This window comes from Phalacrocorax aristotelis, chromosome 5, assembly GCF_949628215.1.
Source record: "Phalacrocorax aristotelis chromosome 5, bGulAri2.1, whole genome shotgun sequence".
NCBI classification, from domain to species: domain Eukaryota; kingdom Metazoa; phylum Chordata; class Aves; order Suliformes; family Phalacrocoracidae; genus Phalacrocorax; species Phalacrocorax aristotelis.
The window spans coordinates 44,100,030-44,120,347 of NC_134280.1; the positions used below are offsets into that span (position 1 = coordinate 44,100,030).

General features: G+C 48.9%; 1 protein-coding gene across 2 annotated transcripts in view; it reads left to right on the plus strand.

Moving 5' to 3' along the window:
* The first annotated feature begins 876 nt into the window (after positions 1–876).
* Positions 877–20,318, plus strand: part of COL6A2 (collagen type VI alpha 2 chain) — a 28,411-nt gene continuing 8,969 nt past the window's right edge. Inside the window, exons 1-27 of one of the 2 annotated variants that reach the window (XM_075094196.1) lie at positions 877–1,119; positions 5,527–5,661; positions 6,590–7,188; positions 7,764–7,784; positions 8,509–8,574; positions 9,151–9,204; positions 9,317–9,361; positions 9,545–9,571; positions 9,844–9,870; positions 9,973–10,017; positions 11,218–11,271; positions 11,642–11,704; positions 11,991–12,053; positions 12,969–13,058; positions 13,917–13,979; positions 14,366–14,428; positions 14,565–14,627; positions 15,159–15,221; positions 15,646–15,696; positions 16,102–16,137; positions 16,507–16,569; positions 16,815–16,877; positions 17,165–17,200; positions 17,456–17,501; positions 18,084–18,236; positions 18,495–18,947; positions 19,272–19,310. In XM_075094196.1, the coding sequence (XP_074950297.1) occupies positions 5,556–5,661; positions 6,590–7,188; positions 7,764–7,784; positions 8,509–8,574; positions 9,151–9,204; positions 9,317–9,361; positions 9,545–9,571; positions 9,844–9,870; positions 9,973–10,017; positions 11,218–11,271; positions 11,642–11,704; positions 11,991–12,053; positions 12,969–13,058; positions 13,917–13,979; positions 14,366–14,428; positions 14,565–14,627; positions 15,159–15,221; positions 15,646–15,696; positions 16,102–16,137; positions 16,507–16,569; positions 16,815–16,877; positions 17,165–17,200; positions 17,456–17,501; positions 18,084–18,236; positions 18,495–18,947; positions 19,272–19,310 (2,452 nt within the window). In that variant the 5' untranslated portion in view covers positions 877–1,119; positions 5,527–5,555. The remainder of the gene's footprint in view (positions 1,120–5,526; positions 5,662–6,589; positions 7,189–7,763; positions 7,785–8,508; positions 8,575–9,150; positions 9,205–9,316; positions 9,362–9,544; positions 9,572–9,843; positions 9,871–9,972; positions 10,018–11,217; positions 11,272–11,641; positions 11,705–11,990; positions 12,054–12,968; positions 13,059–13,916; positions 13,980–14,365; positions 14,429–14,564; positions 14,628–15,158; positions 15,222–15,645; positions 15,697–16,101; positions 16,138–16,506; positions 16,570–16,814; positions 16,878–17,164; positions 17,201–17,455; positions 17,502–18,083; positions 18,237–18,494; positions 18,948–19,271; positions 19,311–20,318) is intronic. The other variant, XM_075094197.1, reaches the window with a different exon arrangement.

Below are 20,318 nucleotides of genomic sequence, written 5' to 3' on the forward strand. Positions count from 1 at the left end.
GTACACAGAATCAGGTTTATTATTTTCACCTGGTAGTTCAGATGTTTTCCACAAACACAAACAGCCTGAGCAACATGTTCCTGTAGATCAGGACTGGTGGGTTAGCAGCTTACTCTGAGATGTCTTGAGACAAATGTTTTGCTTTTGTCACTACTTGGGAGTCAGTAGAGTGAAATGAGAACGAAACTGGGTTTCCCCATTGTGATTAACTTGTCTGGACCTGATTCTGGTCCCTTCATATTGTCCATTTACACAAAAGTTTAGTTAGAGACAAAGTCATAGCTCAAGGGATAACAGGACATGTTACTGAAAGTCATTGTTCTTCTCCATATTTTTGGGGGACATTTGCCTCTATTTTTCATTTAGCATAGCTAAAAATTGTCTGTGAAATTAACAGTTTAAAAAAACCAAACCAAACCACCCCAACCCAACAACAGCAACAAAAAAACAAAACACAGAATAAATCAATAGAAAGGTAATAGTCAGACTTGGATGACTCTGAGCAGAATTTGGATATTTGCAAAGGCTAAGGTGGAAGTTGCTCTTTTTTGAAATGTTCTCGGTTTATTTGTTCCACTCAGGATATGTTACTAGGATGGCGGGGGTGGGGAGTGAAGAAAAGGGAACACTATTTGATGGTATAAATATGTGGGGCAGCAATGCCAACTACGAAAAGGGGCCTCTCATCATGGAAAATGAGAATTTTTCCAGCATGTTTAAAACAAAAATGCCTTCAGCTCCAAAGATGACAACCTCGCCCCAGCCCAGCATCTGCCCCTCGAGGGGCGCGGGTGGGAGGAGACCGTCCTGAGGTGTCGGTAGACCCACAGTGACTCTCCGTGGATGTCTGGAGCTACTACAAATGAGACTCTGCCTGATTTTGAAGGAGGAGGAATATAGAGGGCACTTCCAGCTTGCAAGGGAGTAGAGGGACTGGGCTGGAGCCGCCTCTGCTGCTCCCGGCCGCTCCTCCCCACGCACCCCCAGCACCCACAGCCTGGAAGCTCGCCCTTCCAGCCGGGGATGCAGGAGCCTTCCTGATACCAGCGACTCCACAAAGTCTTTTTTCTGACATTTCAGAGGCTTTTTGGAGGCAATTTTGATGATCTCGTTTTCCAGGTAGGCAGAGTTTTCCTCTCCTTGTATAGCGGTCATGTGGCTGTTTACTGATGGTTATCCAGCCAGGAATAAAAAGCCAGACCCTGAAATCCCAGCCTGTGCCCCTGCGGGCTGCACGGCTATTGCTGCTGCTTATGGGCTCTCCAGCAAGCTGCTCATTTCAGGCACATTGTGCTTAGACAGTATCTGCTATAAGATATTTTTTCCCTGTTGCTTTCAGGTTTTGGCTAGTTTGGGCATTTTTCCAAGAGATTTTTTTCCAGGTGTGGGTAGTGTGAGCCACTGACTCTCATCTGTCAGGGCCAGAGGTCTAGAAAATCCCTCCAGGGGGGACCTCTGGAAACAAATTCTTCCCTTGGGCAACTGAGTTGGGTTCACCAGCTACACTGAAGTGATGGCAGCCATAGCAGCACGGTACTCCGCTGCTGCTGTGCAGCAGGGCAACTGATCTGCTGCACAATTCCTCTTTGATTTTAGGAATTTCAGCAGATATGGATTAGACTAGTCTGCGATTTGTGCCTCCTAGTTATGCTGAGTTTCATCAGCGCGAGATGCCTGCGAGCTCGTTGCACTTGCCTCCAAGCTCATTGCACTTGCGTCCTCGGGTCAGCTTTGTTTTTGGTGGCAGCGGTCTGCATGGACCTTTTGTTCTAAATGGGACACATTTTCTTTTTTTTCTGGTTTTATTTTATTTAGCAAACATTAGTGTGGAGTAAAATGCTGCCTGCACAAGTAAATGGCACCACAGGGACTGCCCGCTGGGCATTGACGTGAAAAAAGTCAGGTTGGGGTCCATGTCAGAGCAGCAGTGCCGTTTCAAACTTTATTCTGCAAATGACAAAGCTAGCATAATTCTCTCTTCTTTAGAGTAATGCAGTTTTTGTGGCCTTAAATAAGTTTTTTTCAGGCATAATTATCTTAGAGAGTGGAGCACCTGAATTTTTGTAAATTTGGGATCAATTTGCTCAGCTATAATAGGTGTTGTGGTATTGAAGGAGAAATACACAGTGCACCAGGAAGAAATATCAATGTGTGGGATAAGACAGAACATGTGGTAAGCTTTCTAGTGCATTAAAATATGATCTATCTGATAGTCAGATGTGAGACCTCAAATAAGCCGACTGTAATTTACACATTTAAAAGAGTCATTGCAAGTCATTTGTTTGCCATAATATTATTTTGGTTCAGTTGCTCAGGGTGGGAAGAGGCACCCACAAGCAGAAAAGTTGGGTCCTCCTGCAAGACCACCATTTTTGCAGGGCTATGTGTAGATAACTCCACAAACTTTTGCACTTATGTGGGTAACAGCCAGGTCACCTGGGATTGTAGTGTGGGAACAGCAGAGAAAGCCATGCATTTTTCTGCTGAGCACCTGAGAAATTAGGTAGGACCCTAGTGGAGGGAGGATGATGCAAAGCAGTGTCCTTAAAATCTGTTCAGAGGACCCAAAACCACTGCTCAATATTTCCTGTTGTTTTTTTCCTTTGTGTGCATCTCATGGGGAAAGAGATGCATCACTCAACAATACAAATACTGAGAGAAGGAAATTTAAAGAGAAATGCTTGTAAGGCTTTGCTCATACAGTATCATAGCCCTGCCCCTGCAGAGGGAGAAAGGTCAAGGAAGAACAGGATGGGCAGACACAAGTATTCAAATAATATAATGGCTCAGCTCCCAGTTTGCTCTTTCCATTTGTTTTCTGGACTGTCAGTGCTCAAAAATTGTCTTCAACATACAGAAAATGCATTAGTCAGAAATCTGCCCTTTTGCTGGTGAAATCTGAGATTTCTGTTTGAACATTTTACAGCAGGAGGTGGATCTTTAAGGAAAATATCAAATGTCATGGGATTTGTAAGAGAATCACAACAGCTGATAGTGCTCTGAGGTTGGCAAAACAGGCACGGCCGCCCACCTCAGCCTTGGAGATCCCTTAGGTGGGGAGAGGGGTGTGTCCACTCACTGTTAATGACCAGGTGGGATGCTGGTATAGCAGAAGGCTAACATAGCTCGAGGCACAGATATCCTCTCTGAGGGAGGCAGAATGCCTGCAACAGAGTGAGATAAAGGAGACTGTGTGCAACAGGACCCCAAAGAAGTGTGTCTTGTGTTTTCAGCTGTCACTTTTCTGCCTTGCCTTTCTGCCATGGTGCTTCATTGATCCAAACCAAAGCCCCAAGGTCTGCAAGCAGGGGCAGTCCTGTGCCAGAGCTGGCCCTGGTTGCCCGTGCAGTTTAGCTGGTCGACAGGGCCCTGCCTGGAGAGCAGCTCTTCTGTGCAGCACCTTTCCCACCCGCACACACATGGAGGGAGGGAGGTCGGTCGTTAAGTTCAGGACACAGTGATCTGTGAGTCAGACACTTGGCCAAAGCCTCCACTGCTCCCAGCGTCTCCAAAAGCTGATGTCTCCAGCTTCCTCAGCCGTCACGAAAGGCACTCTAAAATGGTGCTGTCTGAAGGCACAGAGCTGTTGTGTCCTATGAGAGATCAGTCTCCTGCAGCTCTGCTTTGTGGAGGGCAAACAAGACTAGGGAAGCCTGTAATAACGCTAGAGAGAGGAAGTCTTGATCTTACCTAAAATACCCCTTTAGCATTAAAGTAAGTATTTTATCCTTACGATACCTCTTCCATTCTCCGCAGCACAATGAAAATTGAGTCACATTACCTATGCAGGGACTTTATGAGGCCACAGTCAGGTCTTTTTGCAAACAGCTGTGCAGCCTGTCTGAGCTGGAGTGAGAGAAAAGGACCCATGAACTACCTGGTAGGGACATTTGGGTGCTGAGCTGGAGGCATGTGAGAGGCCCTTGATGTCAGAAGGCTTTGCTGAGCCATGTCTGTGAAGAACCTCAAGTTGGTGTTCCTGAAGTTTTTGGATCTCTGTACATCTTTTTCCCTTCCCCCAGGAGAATGAGGATTTCTCCTTCCACTATCTAAAATCCAGCCTGAGTACTGGCTCTCACAGACTTGTTAGCATATGCACAAGCCTTAGTAAAGAGGAAGGCTGTCACTGCTGTAAGGATATCGGCAGCACTGATAGGAACTAGCCTTTCCAGCATAAACCAGTCTGCAGAACCCTTTTATGCGCTGCAGCTTGCAGTGTAAACTGGAACAGGATGCATCCCACCAGGAAATAGCTGGTCACCACATGGAGGGAGGTCTCTAGAGAGATGCAGAGAGACCTGAGTTTTCTGTATTCTTCAGGTAATGCCATTTCTCATGCACCTAAGACAGTAGCTCAGCTTCATTACTAATTTGCCCTCCCCCTTCACTGCCAATGCAACCAAATACACTGTCAGTGTCCATTCATGCCTTGGACTCTTCTAAGAGCTTGGAATAATAAATAATATATATTTTAAAAATATAAAATATATATAAAATAAAAATAATGGCCAAAAAAGACAGTTAAGGAAGCAACTGTCTTTCTGGACGGGAATCAGGCCTTCTTTCCCTAACAGAGATAATACATGCCCCTTTTTAGTTTGTGTTGCGTTGACCACCAAGCAGAGAAGTGTCTATGCTACTACCTGGTCTGTGTGCCATCAGGGGGCTATGCTGGTAGTGTGACTGTCCTCTAGACATAAAGGCGAGCATCACCTCTTCCTCCATATTCTTTGGTGTTGATAAGTGTTGCTTGGGTTTGTCTATGAATATCCTTTCAAAGCCTGGTTTCCTCTGAACACTTATATATACATTCCCAAGAACTTTTGAGGCTAGATCTCTAATTCTTCTGCTGCTTAAGCTATCATAACCCTATACAAAATATACTCCCATGTGCAGCTGGACCTTGGAGGCCCAGCAATGGGTTGAACACTAAAGATGTGCACTTCTTCAACTGCTTGTTTTTTCATCCCTTCACTCCATTGGTTGTGCAGCTACAAAGCAGCACTTTTAAGCAAGGGATTTTGTACCCTTTCAGTGTACACAGGCATCACCACACCCACACGGTGAGCTGGAGGTGGAAAGGACCTGCTGCATGCCTTCACTGGTGGTCTGGTCAAGCAGGCAAAGAGAGAAGCATGGATGCTCATGTCTGTGTGGATTGGGGGTGGTATAGTCAGTGTGGGCATGGAGTGGCCAGGCACACATCTGGAGAGATACCATGAAATCAGAAGATCCTGATGCACTGTCTACAGCTCTGCCACCTGATCCCTCTGTTCAGACTGACAGAGAAGCTAAAGCAGTTTTAAATAATTCACCCATACTCCAACAAAGGAAATATTTTAATTGCTTAGCTTTCAAGTCAACATAACAATCTACATTAGTGGCCCAGTGATATGTCACAGTGATAGAAAGGTCTTATTTTTCACAGACAGGGTTTACAAGAAGCATTGACTGGCTTTGTGTCTTCTCCAGCAGATCTAGAAGGTTGTATATCATGGTTAACATGTAACTTGTGTTTTCCCACAGGCATCTAAATATCCAGAGGAACTGCTGAGATGTTCCGACAAGCCTTCTTTTCCACTCTCTTTTGTGTGGCTCTGGTTCCTCTCCATGCTCAGTTTGATGGGGATCCTGGAGATGTCAGTCCTACCTCCTGTGCAGGTACTAACCAGAAAATTTGCCTGTCTCTTTCCTTTGTAGGCAGCAATTTTACTGAAAGCAATGGTCATGCTCAGTTGTAGAACCTGCTTGCATGGAACTGGCAATGGCACGTTACACCACTCCTGCCCCTTTGCACTCCTGGACAGTGCCCTGTGGTAGCAATCCATCTGTAGGGAACACCAAAATTCCCATTTCTGGGTTTGCATTGGAGTGCAGAGAGGTAGAGATTGAAGAGCTAGGGTCTGCGAGTGGTGGCTTCTCCTAGCTGATGCAGTAATAAATACCAGGGAGTCTCCAGAGCTCGGCTCTGTATCCAATGTCAGAAAATAACCCACTTTGAATTTGATGATTTCAGCACTTTTCAGTTGCAATGCAGAGGAGATGCTTTATGTGTCCAGCCTGACTTTTACAAAAAAATGGCAAGATTTTCAAGACTGATTCTGTACTGAGCAGATCTTAGGATTTTGAAGTTGCGGGAACTGGAGAGGCATCTGACCCAAATACAGATGTTACTGCTAGAACTAAGTGGGACTTGTGCTTTTTTGAGTATCACACTTGGGTACAACCTTTTTAAAAATGTTTATAAATCAGAGAGCAACCAGCAGCCTGGTGGCAGTGCATTCATTTAGTGCATAAGAGCAAAAGTCATACCTTTGCTCTTTTTCGTTCAAACCTGGCACATAGTCCTCAGTTTCCTCATTTCCTCCAGCCCAGGTGGAAGTAACTCCTGATTAGTAAGATCTGCAACACCCTCTCAGGAAGCTGAATCTCAAGCCTCATGATGTGGTTTGCTCTCTTCACAACTCTATGTGCTGTCCTCTATGTGCTCTCTATATACGCTTCTCAGTCTGGGTTTCCGGGGGACAGTGAAGGGGGTGCAGCAGTGCATGAAGTGCTCTGACATGGTCTGAATATTGTCTCCATGCAGAAAAAAGGAACTGCCCCATCAATGTGTACTTCATCATTGACACCTCAGAGAGCGTTGCTCTGCAGACTGTGCCTATCCAGAGCCTTGTGGATCAAATAAAGCGGTTCATCCCTGTGTTCATTGATAAACTGGAGAATGAGCTCTACCAGAGCCAAGTCTACATCACTTGGCAGTTTGGTGGACTTCATTACTCAGATGTGGTGGAAATTTACAGCCCTTTAACGAGCAGCAAAGATATATACCTCCCTAAGCTGTCCGCTATTAACTACCTTGGCCGGGGCACCTTCACGGACTGTGCTATCTCCAACATGACGGAGCAGATCCAGACCCAGATGGCCTCAGGTGTGAACTTTGCAATAGTCATCACTGATGGCCATGTCACTGGCAGCCCCTGCGGGGGGATGAAGATGCAGGCTGAGAGGGCGCGAGACATGGGGATCAAGCTCTTCGCAGTGGCCCCCAGTGAGAACGTCTATGAGCAGGGACTGCGGGAGATTGCCAACCTGCCACATGAGCTGTACCGCAACAACTATGCCATCACGGAGAAAGACACCCTGAACATTGATATGCATACCATTGACAGGATAATCCAAGCTATGGTACGGAGTGCCACCTGAGGTGCAGGGAGTATACCGGGGGGGACAAGAGAAGCAGCGCATAGAACGGAGGGGATGCTTTCTGAGCAGCCCCATGGTGGGTTTGGCAGGGCTCTAGAGAGCACCTTTAGCAGGGAAAAACCTCAGTTTTGTTTCTCTTCCTTGTCCTTTCAGTACTTATGGGCCAAGTGGAGTCCCAAGCATCTCTGATTTCTCTGGTTACCTGCTTAACCAGGACTCCTTGGTTTGTGCCTCTGTTCCCCAGCATGTCTGGGCAGGCTGCCACTCTAGTCCTGGCTCTTGCTGAAGGCCAGACCCATACCCCAGCCCGCTCCCCATCCAGGGGTGCATGGAAGAGTATGCAGTACTGAGATGTGCTCACCATCAGCGTGGTCTTTGAGGCCCCATCTGTGAGGCACTGTTAATCAAGGACTCAGCTGAGAACATCTTTAAAGCCATGGGACCTTTACCACCTCCTCTCCCTTACTGACACGCACACACCCAAGGGTATGATGTTGTTTTTGTCTTGGGGCTGACCACCTTAACTGATTCTGTTCATCCTGTTTTCTCCTTTGCAGAAGCATGAAGCCTATGGAGAGGTGAGTGAGCAGTATCTTTATGCTATTGCCACATTACTCAGGTTTAAGTTGCCTCAATTAGAGAAGACCAGCTCACATCCCGAAGTAGCAGGTCAGATTTTGCAGTGCGCTGTGTGGGATGGGTCTCCGCCCACCTGGGGATCAGAGCATAGCCTGGGAACTTGTCACCTTACCTAGTGATTAAAATGGCATACTGGACTCTTCACACTCTGCCTCCCCCTCACCTACAATGAATTCAGACCTATTGAATAGACTCATTTCATCACTTTGGAGTCATGTTTTCTAGGTGCTGCACAAGCTGAAGCTCCCACCCTGTTGGTATCATGTAGACAGGGTTTGGCATACATACAGAGGATTGTGCAAAGCGATGCTCCAAAGGGCATGCACATCCCCTGACAGCCCCAGAAGATCAAGCCCACACCACTTTGTCTGACGCTTAGCAGTCTTGTACTTTCAGTTTGGGCCCAGAGCCAAGCCATAATGAAAGTGCTCATGGCAACTTTCTGCTTTTAATCTAAGAGCAGCATTTTTCTGCATGCTTGTGCTGCCTCAACTCTGACCCAGATAGAGCCATAGTAGCTTTTAGCACTGTGGTCATGGGGAGAGGTGTGTGGAGAGCCATGGTGCAGAGCTGGGCTTCTGATGTGTGCTGGCTCAGCACATGAAGCAGCCGGCACACTGCAGCATGGTTGTTACACCTCCTGTTTAATTTGTTGTATTTTAGTGCTACAAGATGAGCTGCCTGGAGATTGCAGGTCCGCCTGGTCTCAAGGGATACCGAGGGCAAAAGGTAAGTCATCCTAACCTGTGGGAAGAGAATAATGCCAGTGCCTGCCACAGGGACTGCAGGAAGCCCTAGATCCCACCTCAGCTGCAGCAGCCTTCACATGAGTACCACCCAAGTGGGAAATAACTCCCAGCATCTGCTTTGGCCTTGGGAGACTGCCATGCTGCAGTGAATGGAGCATGCAGCCAGCACTGGTGTCTCCTCATGTCCATGCAAAGGCTGATGCATTGACACTAATGCAGACAGGCATCTGAGCATTGGCTGTGTCAGCCACAGCTTGCATCTTCAGCTCCTGAGGACAACAGAAGTGAGGCAGCAGTTGTCTCTGATTCCCCCACCCTCAGGAGCAGACCTCTCACATGTGCATTGTGTCGCACACTCCTGTCCCCAGCTCTGTGTGCTCCCTTCCCCATACAGTCTTTCCCTGACTTCCCTAGAATAAAGCAGGTCCTGCTCTGCCAGCACACTGCTCCAAACTTGGTAGGAGCAGCCACAGTGAGGCTGACGCTCCCAGAAATTGCCATTTTCTCCCAATCAGCACCAAGGCCTGACTTATGCTCGGTTTTTTTCTCTCCTTAGGGTGCAAAGGGGAACATGGGTGAGCCAGGATCCCCTGGGCTGAAAGGACGACAGGTGAGTTGTGGAAAGTTCCCCCTCCACTGCACCCAGCAGTGCTGCCCCTGTGTTATCTGGGGACGCATTTCTGCTGCACTTGAGCTAACTTTTTGTGTCTTCTTCCCTTAAGGGTGACCCAGGTATTGAAGGTCCAATAGGATACCCTGGTCCCAAGGTAAGAATCCCACAGCAGGAGACTGGGCTCTTTGCATTCGTTGAGTTTTGGTAAAGCAGGGGGAGCGCTGCTTCTCCCTCTCCACCTGCCCATTTCCCACCTGAGACCACTGGCACACCACTGCCTCTGCTCATGCTGATCCCCAAGCACTAACACAGAGTTTTTCTTTTCTTTTTTGTCTAGGGTCTCCCAGGGCTGAAAGGAGAGAAGGTGAGAAAGAAGAGATTGAATGGCTGTCTGGGCACTTGGCAGGGCACACACAAATTTCTGTTGCAAAGAGAGAGAGTTTAGCTGTAATAGGGAGAATAACAGCCCTATTAATGTGTAATTGTGGACACGAGGAGGGATTTCCAGGGGCATCCCAAAGCCTGTCTCCTTCAGCCATTGCTCATGACCTTGTGAAGTGTTGATGTTTTTACTGAACTAAGTGGGTTGGAGGGATGTAGGCAGACTGGTTGACTTCTGTCTTTTTCTTCCCCCAGGGTGAGATTGGATCTGATGGACGGAGGGTAAGAAAGGACATTTTCTAACTTGCATGTTGTTCTAGCTACCAACTCTTGAGTGTGTGTTAACAGACCACTGATCCTTCTTCTTTTCCCCCTTGATCCCAGGGTGCCCCTGGTTTGGCAGGCAGGAATGGCACCGATGGACAGAAGGTAACAGCACTGGGAGCACCCTGCAATGTTGCTCCTGATGTTTCATTTTTTTATCGCCACCATGTCCCCACAGGTTGCTTTGTTTAACCCATCCCACCTGCCAGCTTTTTGTTCTGATTGAGGTTTCTATGAACTTATTTGCACATTATTCTTCATGTCCTGTAGAAATATTTGAGCTAGCTGGAGATTAGTTAATTCAGGTCACAGAAGTGTTATCTGTTCATCAGCAATCAAATTCAAGCTGTAACACAGCCAGTCCTGCTGCAGAAGGCAATATGGCCAGATCATCTGGGTGTAGATATTTCATCTTGAGTGTTAGTGACCTCTAAAGGACATGTACACTGGAAGTTTCACAGAAAGTTAATTTTCAAGGCTGTTTATCATAGAATCTGGAATCTCATCTCTAAGATACTGCTTGTTCTTAATATTAAAGCCCTAAAGCCAGGTTCAAGTACCTTGTAGCAAAGTCCTTGAAATCCTCTGTCCCCTCTATGGTGAGTGTAGAGGGACATGACCTCCCTTAGATTTGCATGCCATGCGGATGTACCACAGTGGGATAGCCTAATCTGAGATTATTTCAGATAGCTTTGTCTGCTTGCTAGCATGTTGGTTTTGTTCTGCACTTTCTCACATACCCAGCCAAGTACATCTGTGAGATAATACCAGTTCTTCCCACTCCTCAAATGCCTGCTGCTAAGACGCTGAAGTTTTTCAGTCCCCACCACTCTCTAGCTCGGGTGAGCTGTCTAAGTGCTGCTGGCAAAGCCATTTCGGATGGACAATAAGGGGGTCGCTGCTCTCACAGCATCCATCAGGCAGCGTGGTTACTGCAGACCTCAGCTGCTCTGATGAGAGATGTACCATGGAGGACCAGCACAACTGTGGACGTGAGTGACTGCCAAATCCAGCCTCAAGGGATGTGTCCATCACCCAGAGCATGCATGCAGGATGAGTGAACTTGAATTCACACCAACACCCATACTACTGCTCAGGGCTTTTAGATTACTTTCTCCTCCTCCATTTGTCTCTGCACACCACACTCCTGTTTAAGGAACACACATGCTATTTATTCTCTAGCTGATGACAGGTATGGTCAGCAGATTATGTTAAAATTTAGTAACTGGTAACGAGAAAACCTGTATTTTCCGTTCAGACATCTACAGCTTTTCTGTCTTTTTCTTTTGAATGCTATTTCTCCAGGGCAAGTTGGGGAGAATTGGACCACCAGGCTGCAAGGGAGACCCCGGTGACAAGGTAGGAATGCTTTACCCTTTCATTCAGCACATCACTTGTATAGCTGCTGAATGAGTTGCACATGTAGAAAGATGGCCAATGAGAGGTTACTGGCCCATGTTCCTACCGATTATAATACCAAGCCTGGGATCCCCAGAATGGGGAGCACAGCCTGATTTTTTGTGCATCCTTTCCATGGGCAAGTAAGCTGGGATTCCCCCCAGTGTCCCTCCCCTCCACACAGGGAGGCAGAGCTACTTCTTTCATCAACACTAGCAACACTCAAAAACTATTTTAGTCTCTAGAGCAACTTTCTAAGCCAGTTGATTTATTCTGCAGGGAAAATGCATATTGTTGCCACTGCAAAATATATGTTTCTTTCCCTCCCTAGGGCCCTGATGGCTACCCAGGAGATGCAGGAGACCAAGGTGAAAGAGGAGATGAAGGCATAAAGGTAAAAGTGCTCTGAACAGCTAGCAGAGAGCATGGGCAGAGGCCACTAGTGGGAACAGCTAAACACCATTAGCTGTTACAATACACCTGTATTTTCTCTTAAATCCTTCACTACTCATGGAGCCCATAGGCTCTGGGGTCTGGATCCCATCACCAGACACAGGAGCAGAAGGAAGAGTCTTGCTGGCCGTGCTCCTTGGGCTCCTCATGGTGCACATCAGTGGTGTGCGACAACATGCTGATGATGATGCAGGCAATGACCATTGATTGATCTCTGACTATTTCAGGGAGATCCTGGCCGGCCTGGTCGCAGCGGACCCCCGGGACCTCCAGGAGAAAAAGGAAGCCCGGTAGGTTCATGAAGCATTCGGATGTCTGCAGTGTCTTACCAGGGTCTGTTCCACATGGCATGGAGCTGCAGCAGTATCAGCTGCTGGTCACAGGGCAGGTGCAGTATAAAACTGACTGCTCGCCAACACATCCTGGTGATATGGCAAATTAGCCCATCAGTACAAGCCCCTGGGTGGTTGAGTCAGCTCTTCCACCATGCATGTCCCCACCAGTACAGTAGGAAACATCATGTGGGCAACAGGAGAGGGGACTGCACAACATCCCTGCAGCTGTCCAGAGTGAAAGGAGAATGGGTCCTGAACGTTTGTCCAGAGCAGAGAAAAGCAGGCAAAATAGACTTAGGAGGATTTATCTTCCTAGCTGATCCACTGTGCTGCATCTTTCCTCCTTTTCCCATCTTCTCCTGGGTGGAAATGCCCTGTTGGGCTGTGATTTACCCTGCCAGAGTCTCATGACTTCCTCGGTGTTTGTGGCAGTGCCAGTGTTTGCAGGCTGTTTATATTAATCTGAGGAAGCTTTAATGATTAATTTCTCAGAAATGTAACACAGGCTTTACCCACTATACTTGACCTTATAGCAAAAGGGGTTGCTATGCTGATGGCCAGCTACTTCAGAGGTAGTGGAGGAGGCTGAAATAGCCCTCTGGCTTTAGGCAGGGCTGGACAGATGCTGTAAGGAAGACTTGACAAGCCTTTGCACTGCTTGATGGAGGAAAGATGACACAGCATCACGCTGCTCCAAGACTGGAGCCTGTACACATACCTTTGACATGTAGGCATGGTAGGTGTGTGGAAACATAAGTTGTGAGCTCATACACACATCCACAAGGTGTACAGCTTGACACAAGACATGAGGTGTGTGTTTGTGTGCACCTTGACCTCTCTGCTGATAAATTGTAATTTTTCTTCTCCAAGGGACTTCCAGGCAACCCTGGAGCTCAAGGGCCTGCTGGAAGAAAGGGAAGAAAAGGTGACACAGGACCTCCTGGACCCAAAGGAGAGCCTGTAAGTGTCTGAATAGCTCTCTGGACAGTGGGCACACCACAGGAGCCTGATGCAGTTTCATGGATGAGCTCTGAGAAACTGCCCCATTTAGCTTGCCTTCCCTGCCTTTTGCATCCCAAAATATGTGCAGATGCTGATCTCCTTGTCTCCCCCATCTTCCTAGAGCAGTACTTCCATAATGCTAAGCCTGATGCTAACCATTTTACCTTAGAGAAGCATCTTGTATTCCTACATAACCACAAATACCTCTGTGGATGCCCAGGGACCCTTTGGCTGTACTTTAGCAAGTTCCCCAAACCTTTGCCTTCTCACAGGAGCTCACAGAGTCAAGATCTGGTGGCTCTTACAGTAGACCTCTCTGAAAAGGGCAGTGTCATGACATCAATGGTGCCACACAGACCCAAGCTAATGTGGTGGGGCACTGCAAAATCTGGGGAGTGGGTTGGAGGTGACATCCCTTGACAGAATCAGCAGCATGGCTCCACCAGCATGAGGAGGCCAGAGCCTGGTCAGCTTGTGTCCTTTTGCAAGATGCAGTGGGGAAAGCAACGCTGAATGAGCTGGAATTAAAGCAGAATAAAGCAGTTCAGGGAATGAACCACAAGTGTTTGTGGTCAACTGCTTTTACCACCATCCTGAAAGAACAGTCTGGCTGTGGCTTCCCAAAAGCCAAAGGCAAGATCCCCCAAGCAATGCCAGCATGGGCATCCCTGCTCCTCTGCTGCCAGGCACATGCTTGCTAAGGGGCCAAGGAGACATCTCTTGGGTCAGGAGGGAGAGGGCAGGGCAGCCAGGCATCACTGCTCAGGTAGCATCCACCTTTGCATCCTGTTTGCATGACTTCCTGTGTCTGCAAAGGGTCGACGTGGAGATCCAGGAACGAAAGGCAGCAAAGGCACTCCTGGGGCCAAAGGAGAAAGGGTGAGTAAAGCAACTACCCAGACCATTGCAAATGAGCCCAAGACGCACAGGACTGGTATGCATGATGGGCTACTGCTCAGCCAGGAACTGTCCATCCCAGTGCGCTCTGCATGTGTGCTGTGCTCCCACTGTGCCCACTGCCTGCCCTGGCAGCAGCAGGTACAGCCTTCTCTTCCAGGGCTTGATCCAGAGATGAGATGAAGGGCAGCAAAGCTTGAGGCTAAAGAGACATGTTCAGAGGGCACACTGCCCTGACACTGTGTTTCAAGCAATAAAACACCAGATTTGAGGATGGCATTGTACCTTTTCTCTCCAAGGAGCACTGCCATGCACACAGACAGCATTGGAGACATCCCTGACCAGGAATATCTTTACTCTCTTCACAGGGAGATCCTGGCCCAGAGGGTCCTCGCGGCCTGCCTGGTGAGGTTGGAAGCAAAGGAGCAAGGGTAAGCATGAAGAGGGGTTGGTGACAGTCAGGAGGGAGGGAGAGCACTGCTGCCATCTGGAGCAGATCACCTGGCTTTCTCATGCACACCTGCCTGTACCTGCCTCTGTATGTTCATGTGTCTTGCTGCTTTGCAGGGAGACCAGGGACTGCCAGGACCCCGAGGCCCTTCAGGTGCTGTGGGAGAGCCAGGCAAGATAGTAAGTCACCCTTGAGCATCTGTATGACCATGTCTTCCCTCTGTGGTGAGAGCATGCCCTACTGACATAAGCTGGCTGCACTATCCCTCCCAAGGGGAGCTTACCTGACCTTTTCCCAGGAAGTCTAAACACTAGCCCAGAAGCCCCAGGTAGCCTCTGGGGCAAGGAAAAATCTCAAGACCCAGGAGTCCCTGCTTCTCCATCACTCCTGGTCCCAGGTGTTCCCATGACAATATGGAAGGCACCCTCAGAGATGGTCACAGGGCAAGGGAAGATGGGGGTTCCTGGGCGCCCATTTGTCCTGGGTCTGTGGTTAGTCCAGCACCATGGCAGTAGTGACATGACATCCATGTGGCTCCATGGGATGCGGAAACCCAAGTGCTGAATCAGCTACTATCACAGTAACTTCATTGGGAGGGGAGATGATCCTGCAGCATCATCTCAAGAGTTGGGTTCTCCAGCACAGTCTCCTATGTGGCCGGGTTGCTGCAGGGAACATCCTCACCCGCTCCCTCCAACACTATCCTGCAGGGATCACGTGGGGACCCTGGTGACTTGGGCCCAAGAGGTGACACTGGACCACCAGGACCAAAGGTAAAGTACCTGAATGCAACTCTGCATTTGAAAGGGTATTTTTGTGTGCTTTCCCCATTCCCCCCACCCCCCCAAAAAAGGCAGTTTCCATTGCAGAAACTTGTGTGCCTCAGAAACCGAATGGCTCAAAGTTGAGCCTCCCTATGGGGCAGAGGTGTAGGTCTTGCTCTGGTCAAGGCAGCTATGATTACATCCCTCACTCTGCACAGATTCAGGGCTGTCCCTGGCACGCAATGTCCCCAAGACCCTGTGAAGCTTCGCTCCACACAGCCGTTCCCAGTGTTTCAGGGCCAGCTGCAGAAGTCATGGTTCCTGGTGGTGTCTCACCCCAAGAGGGGATGAAAACAGCTCTGGCTGTTGCTGGCATTGCCAGGTCCGAAAGGCTGGGTATGGTTTCTGACAGGTCATTTTTTTTCTACCAAAGGGTGACAGAGGCAGACCTGGCTTTAGCTACCCTGGACCCAGAGGACCACAGGTAAGTATGTCTTGTCCAGTGCAGACATACACACCACAAGGAAGCCTGTTTCAGTGGAGGTTGCTGTTGATGCTGAGCAGCCTGGGAGAACTGGGAAGGAGGAAGAAAAATGGTCAGGGTCACAAAAAAGTGAAGTCCACAAAGCAGGAGAGGGGGTTGAACACCAGGACTGAACTTGGCTGTGGCTCCATCAGCCTTGTGGCAAAGGTGCTGGGGACCCCAGCCTCAACAGCGGAGATGGGGAGGTGGTTGCACCCACCACCCCAACCACCAGCCTGAAGTTACACCTGCTGTTTAGCTTTGTGCCCCTCACTTTGGATGTATACTCCAGACTTTGGATGTATGCAGGCACAGTGGGGGCCAGTACCAGTTGGGTGTTGACCTCTCCCTCCTCTCCCTTCACAGGGTGACAAGGGTGAGAAGGGGCAGCAGGGACCGAAGGTGAGTGTGTCTGTCCCCATCGCCTGTGAAATGCTGAGTAGCTGTTGCCTGACCCTCCAGGTGCATGGCTGAGGACCGTGTCCTGCTGGCAGCTGCCCTGGCTATTCCCTGCAACTGCGGAGCCTGGATGTTTCTTCCAAGCCCATCTCCTTTTGAAACCATCTGAAATATGCTTTGCAAAACTTCTTTATTCTTAGTTAATGCCTATGTAAACACCATTTCTTTGCTCTATACTGAGCTGCTGGTTTAGAAAGTGGTCTCCTGGGCTAGGCAGGCATGTGTTTTTGACAGGCTCATAGCAGTAGTGCCTCTGCCTGAGCACATCCAGATGTGCTGCATGATGGATCTGTTTCTCCTTCCATTGAGCAGGGAGGAAGAGGTGAGCTTGGACCAAAGGGAGTGCAAGGGACCAAAGGCGAGAAGGGGGAACCGGTAAGCAGACTTCCCATACTGCCCACAGGGTCAGTGTCCCCCTCCCACACCCCTGCCAGGTGTGCTGGGGACAATGCTGCCCACTCTCCTGCGTGCCCTGTGTCCCCAGGCTCAGCTGTGGCAGCCTGGTGACCACACTTCGCAGGGCTGTGCCTGATGAAGGGGTCAGGAGGAGCCCCAAACACCAGCAGCTGCCTTTCCAGCCTTGCAGGGAAGTATTTGACCCTGCTTTGCTTCTTCCCCAGGGTGATCCTGGCCCAGGAGGTGAGCCTGGACCCCGTGGTCCAACTGGTGAAGCAGGCCCTGAGGTACAGTACCAGCCATTGTGTCTGAGCAAATGCTACAGCTCCCTCCTCTCCTTCCCACATCTCCTTGATGCTTTAAAGCCCAGAGGACTCCAGTGGGTGTCTCTGCAGCAGGGCTTGCTAGAGGGGACATCAGCTGCCAGACATCTGCTAGCTCCCATCCAGGCTTTCATACCCTTCCAGTGGCAGACCTCTGCAAAAAGCCATGTTTTTGATGGCTCTGACATCTAGTTTCCAAAAAGGGAATTTATGGGAAAACCCTACCTGAAACCCCTGTGCTCTTTTTACAGGGGACCCCTGGCCCACCAGGAGATCCTGGCCTGACTGTAAGTAGCACTGGTCTGCAGCCCCCGTGCTCTTCTTCCAGGGTCAACCATGGCTTTGCCATGAACAGCCTGAGAACAAAACAAGGCATCAGGTCCTGCTGCTGACCAGCAGAAGTGGCCTGAGGCTTCCCATGGGAGCCAAGGAAAGAGGGAGGGGGCTGGCTGGGTGGGAAGGGAAAGGGGAGCCTTTCCCTTAGAGGGGACAGATGCTGTGTAAGGGAGGGAGGCATTCACCCTGCACCCCTTTGCTGGCAGGACTGCGACGTGATGACCTATGTGCGAGAGACGTGCGGATGCTGTGGTGAGCAGACCATCAACTCTCCCCAGAGCAGGGGAACAACCACTTGAGGAATGGGGAAACTGGTCACCAGAGGCTGCCTTCTTCTTTGGGAGCTCTCTTGAGGGAGCTTTGCTCTGTGAGCTGCCCTTTGCACTGAGCCACTGGTACAGTAGGCTCTTTGCTGTTCTGCACAGTGCTGCATCCTGCAGAGGAGACACCGTGGGAAGTTGTTCCTTCTTCACCCTGGTCCAAGCCCACCACTGAGTACAGTGGCACTGCAGGCACAGCCTGTCTTACCTCCCAAAATTTAGCTCTGCCATCACAGGAACAGTGAGCTGTAATATAGAGCTGCATGGTCCAGATGATAGGATAGAGTGTATTATACAGCAATATTAAAAAGGTTTATTTCGATATATATCACCAGGAAGATGCATGTAAAATCCTCCCTATGCTGCTGTCTGTGGGCAGCACCACAAACACTGTGGATGCTTGGTGTGATGCTAATTGTCTCCATCTTCCCATAGATGGTATCTTCTGCCCTGGTGACTTTTGTTTCCATCACCATTGACCTTTGTGTTTTCCTCCTTCTGTGCCTTTGCCCAGACTGTGAGAAGCGCTGTGGTGCCCTGGACATCATGTTCGTCATAGACAGCTCAGAGAGTATTGGCTACACCAACTTCACCCTGGAAAAAAATTTTGTTGTCAACGTGGTCAGCCGGCTGGGCTCTATTGCCAAAGACCCCAAGTCACAGACAGGTCTGGACTGTGTAGGGACAAAGTGGGTCATGGGGAAAAGAAAAGGGTCTGGAATCCCTCCAGCTTCCACATTTGTCTATAGCTGCCCTGGGCTGCAATCCATTTGTCCAGCATTTTCACAGCAGTTTCTGCTCTTCCCTCTTCCCTTCCCAGCTTTGTAGGCCAATCAAGCAGCTCTTTGCTGATAGGAAAGTTTGCTGACTTTCTCCACCTTTCACTGAGGATGCAAAGCCAAGTAATGTGACAATTCATTGGCAGGTGCCCGTGTTGGGGTGGTGCAGTACAGTCATGAGGGGACCTTCGAAGCCATCAAGCTTGATGATGAGCGCATTGATTCACTGTCAAGCTTCAAGGAAGCAGTGAAGCGCCTGGAGTGGATTGCTGGAGGCACCTGGACACCATCTGCTCTTCAGTTTGCCTACAACAAGCTCATCAAAGAAAGCAGGCGAGAGAAAGCCCAAGTGTTTGCTGTGGTGATCACAGATGGGCGCTACGACCCCCGGGATGATGACAAGAACCTAGGGGCTCTTTGTGGTAGAGATGTGGTTGTCAACACCATTGGCATTGGAGACATGTTTGATCAGCCAGAACAGAGTGAGACCCTGGTCTCCATTGCCTGCAATGAACCCCAGCGAGTCCAGAAGATGAGGCTTTTCTCAGACCTAGTGGCAGAGGAATTCATTGACAAGATGGAGGATGTGCTCTGCCCAGGTCTGTACCTGTTCTTACTGGAACTGGAATTTTCACCCGCCAGGGTTTGGGTTGGGGGGCATATATAGTGCATAGCAACAATTGCAGAGGCACTGTGTGCCAGCAGGTTGGCCAGTAGCTCATAAGCTGGCTTATTCATGTGGGGGGCTGACCTTTATGTAGCCCTGGATAAACAGTCCTTCCTCAGATATGGGCCAGCCTTTTGGGGCAGTCCTTTGGAATCCTTTCCCCTTGTAGAAGACTTCCTCCTGCCACCCTGACTGTGCAAGCCATGAAGGTGTCTTGAAGCACATCACTCAGTTTTCCTCGTTTATTTCCTTCCAGATCCACAGATCGTCTGCCCTGAGCTGCCTTGTCAGACAGGTAAAAATTACAAGTAGCTTCATGCCATCTGCACAAAGTGATAGGTCTGGGAGAGAGTGCACAAGGATCAGGAGTGGGGAGGTGGGTGTGCAAGCCTGTTCATTCCCTTTGGATGGCAGGTGTTTGGGAAATAGTGTTACTTTACACGAGGAGGGGCTCCAGGTTTTCATCTCCTGCTTTTTTGCCATCTCAGTTCTTTGCACAGGTAGGTACACCATATTAGTGCACCATATTAGTACACTGTATTAGTGCACCAGCATGGTTCAGCCCTGATATTTGTTCCTGTCCCAATTCCTAGAAGCCACCAGGTTTTGACCTCCAAACTCAGCAATCAATTTCTCACTTGTTCCATGTCTCTATTGTACATCAAGTCAAAACTCCCTTGCTAAACTCTCCCACCTATGTGACCTTAAAAATGCAGAGCCCAGCCTGCAGCACTGGGCAGGATGCTCCTTGGGAGTCACAAGGGCAGAGCAGGGGGTAGGGACTGTTTGGAAAATGGCACCATAGTGGATCCAAAGCTTTGGCTTCTCTAACGCTGGCTGTATTTAATTAACAATTAACTCAGGATGTTGGATTAAAGGAGAAAAGGCTGTAAGGATCCTCTGGTATAAAGGAGATGGCTGCTGTTTGCTGCAGGTAGCTTTACTCAATCCCATTTTGCTTGTGAAGGGGCAGATCTGCAACCTGAATTCCTAGAGATCCTGTCTGTCTGAGTCTCTGTGCCTGTTTAAATACAACAGATGCACTATTTGCTGATATACACAAAGCTTATAGGGCACAAAGTTTTGCTAGTTCTTGCAATTTTTATTTCTACTCTTGCCATGAATGTTTTTGTCTAAGTCCCCAGCTTCAACTCACTATTATACAGAATCTCAAATTTCATTTTCAAAGTCCCTTCATTTCCATACAAAACAAAGGAAAACCGATCCAAGGATGCTTAGAAATCTGAAGACAGAAAAGTTATAATTATTCCCATCTAAAATCTCTCACTAGTATTATGAGTAT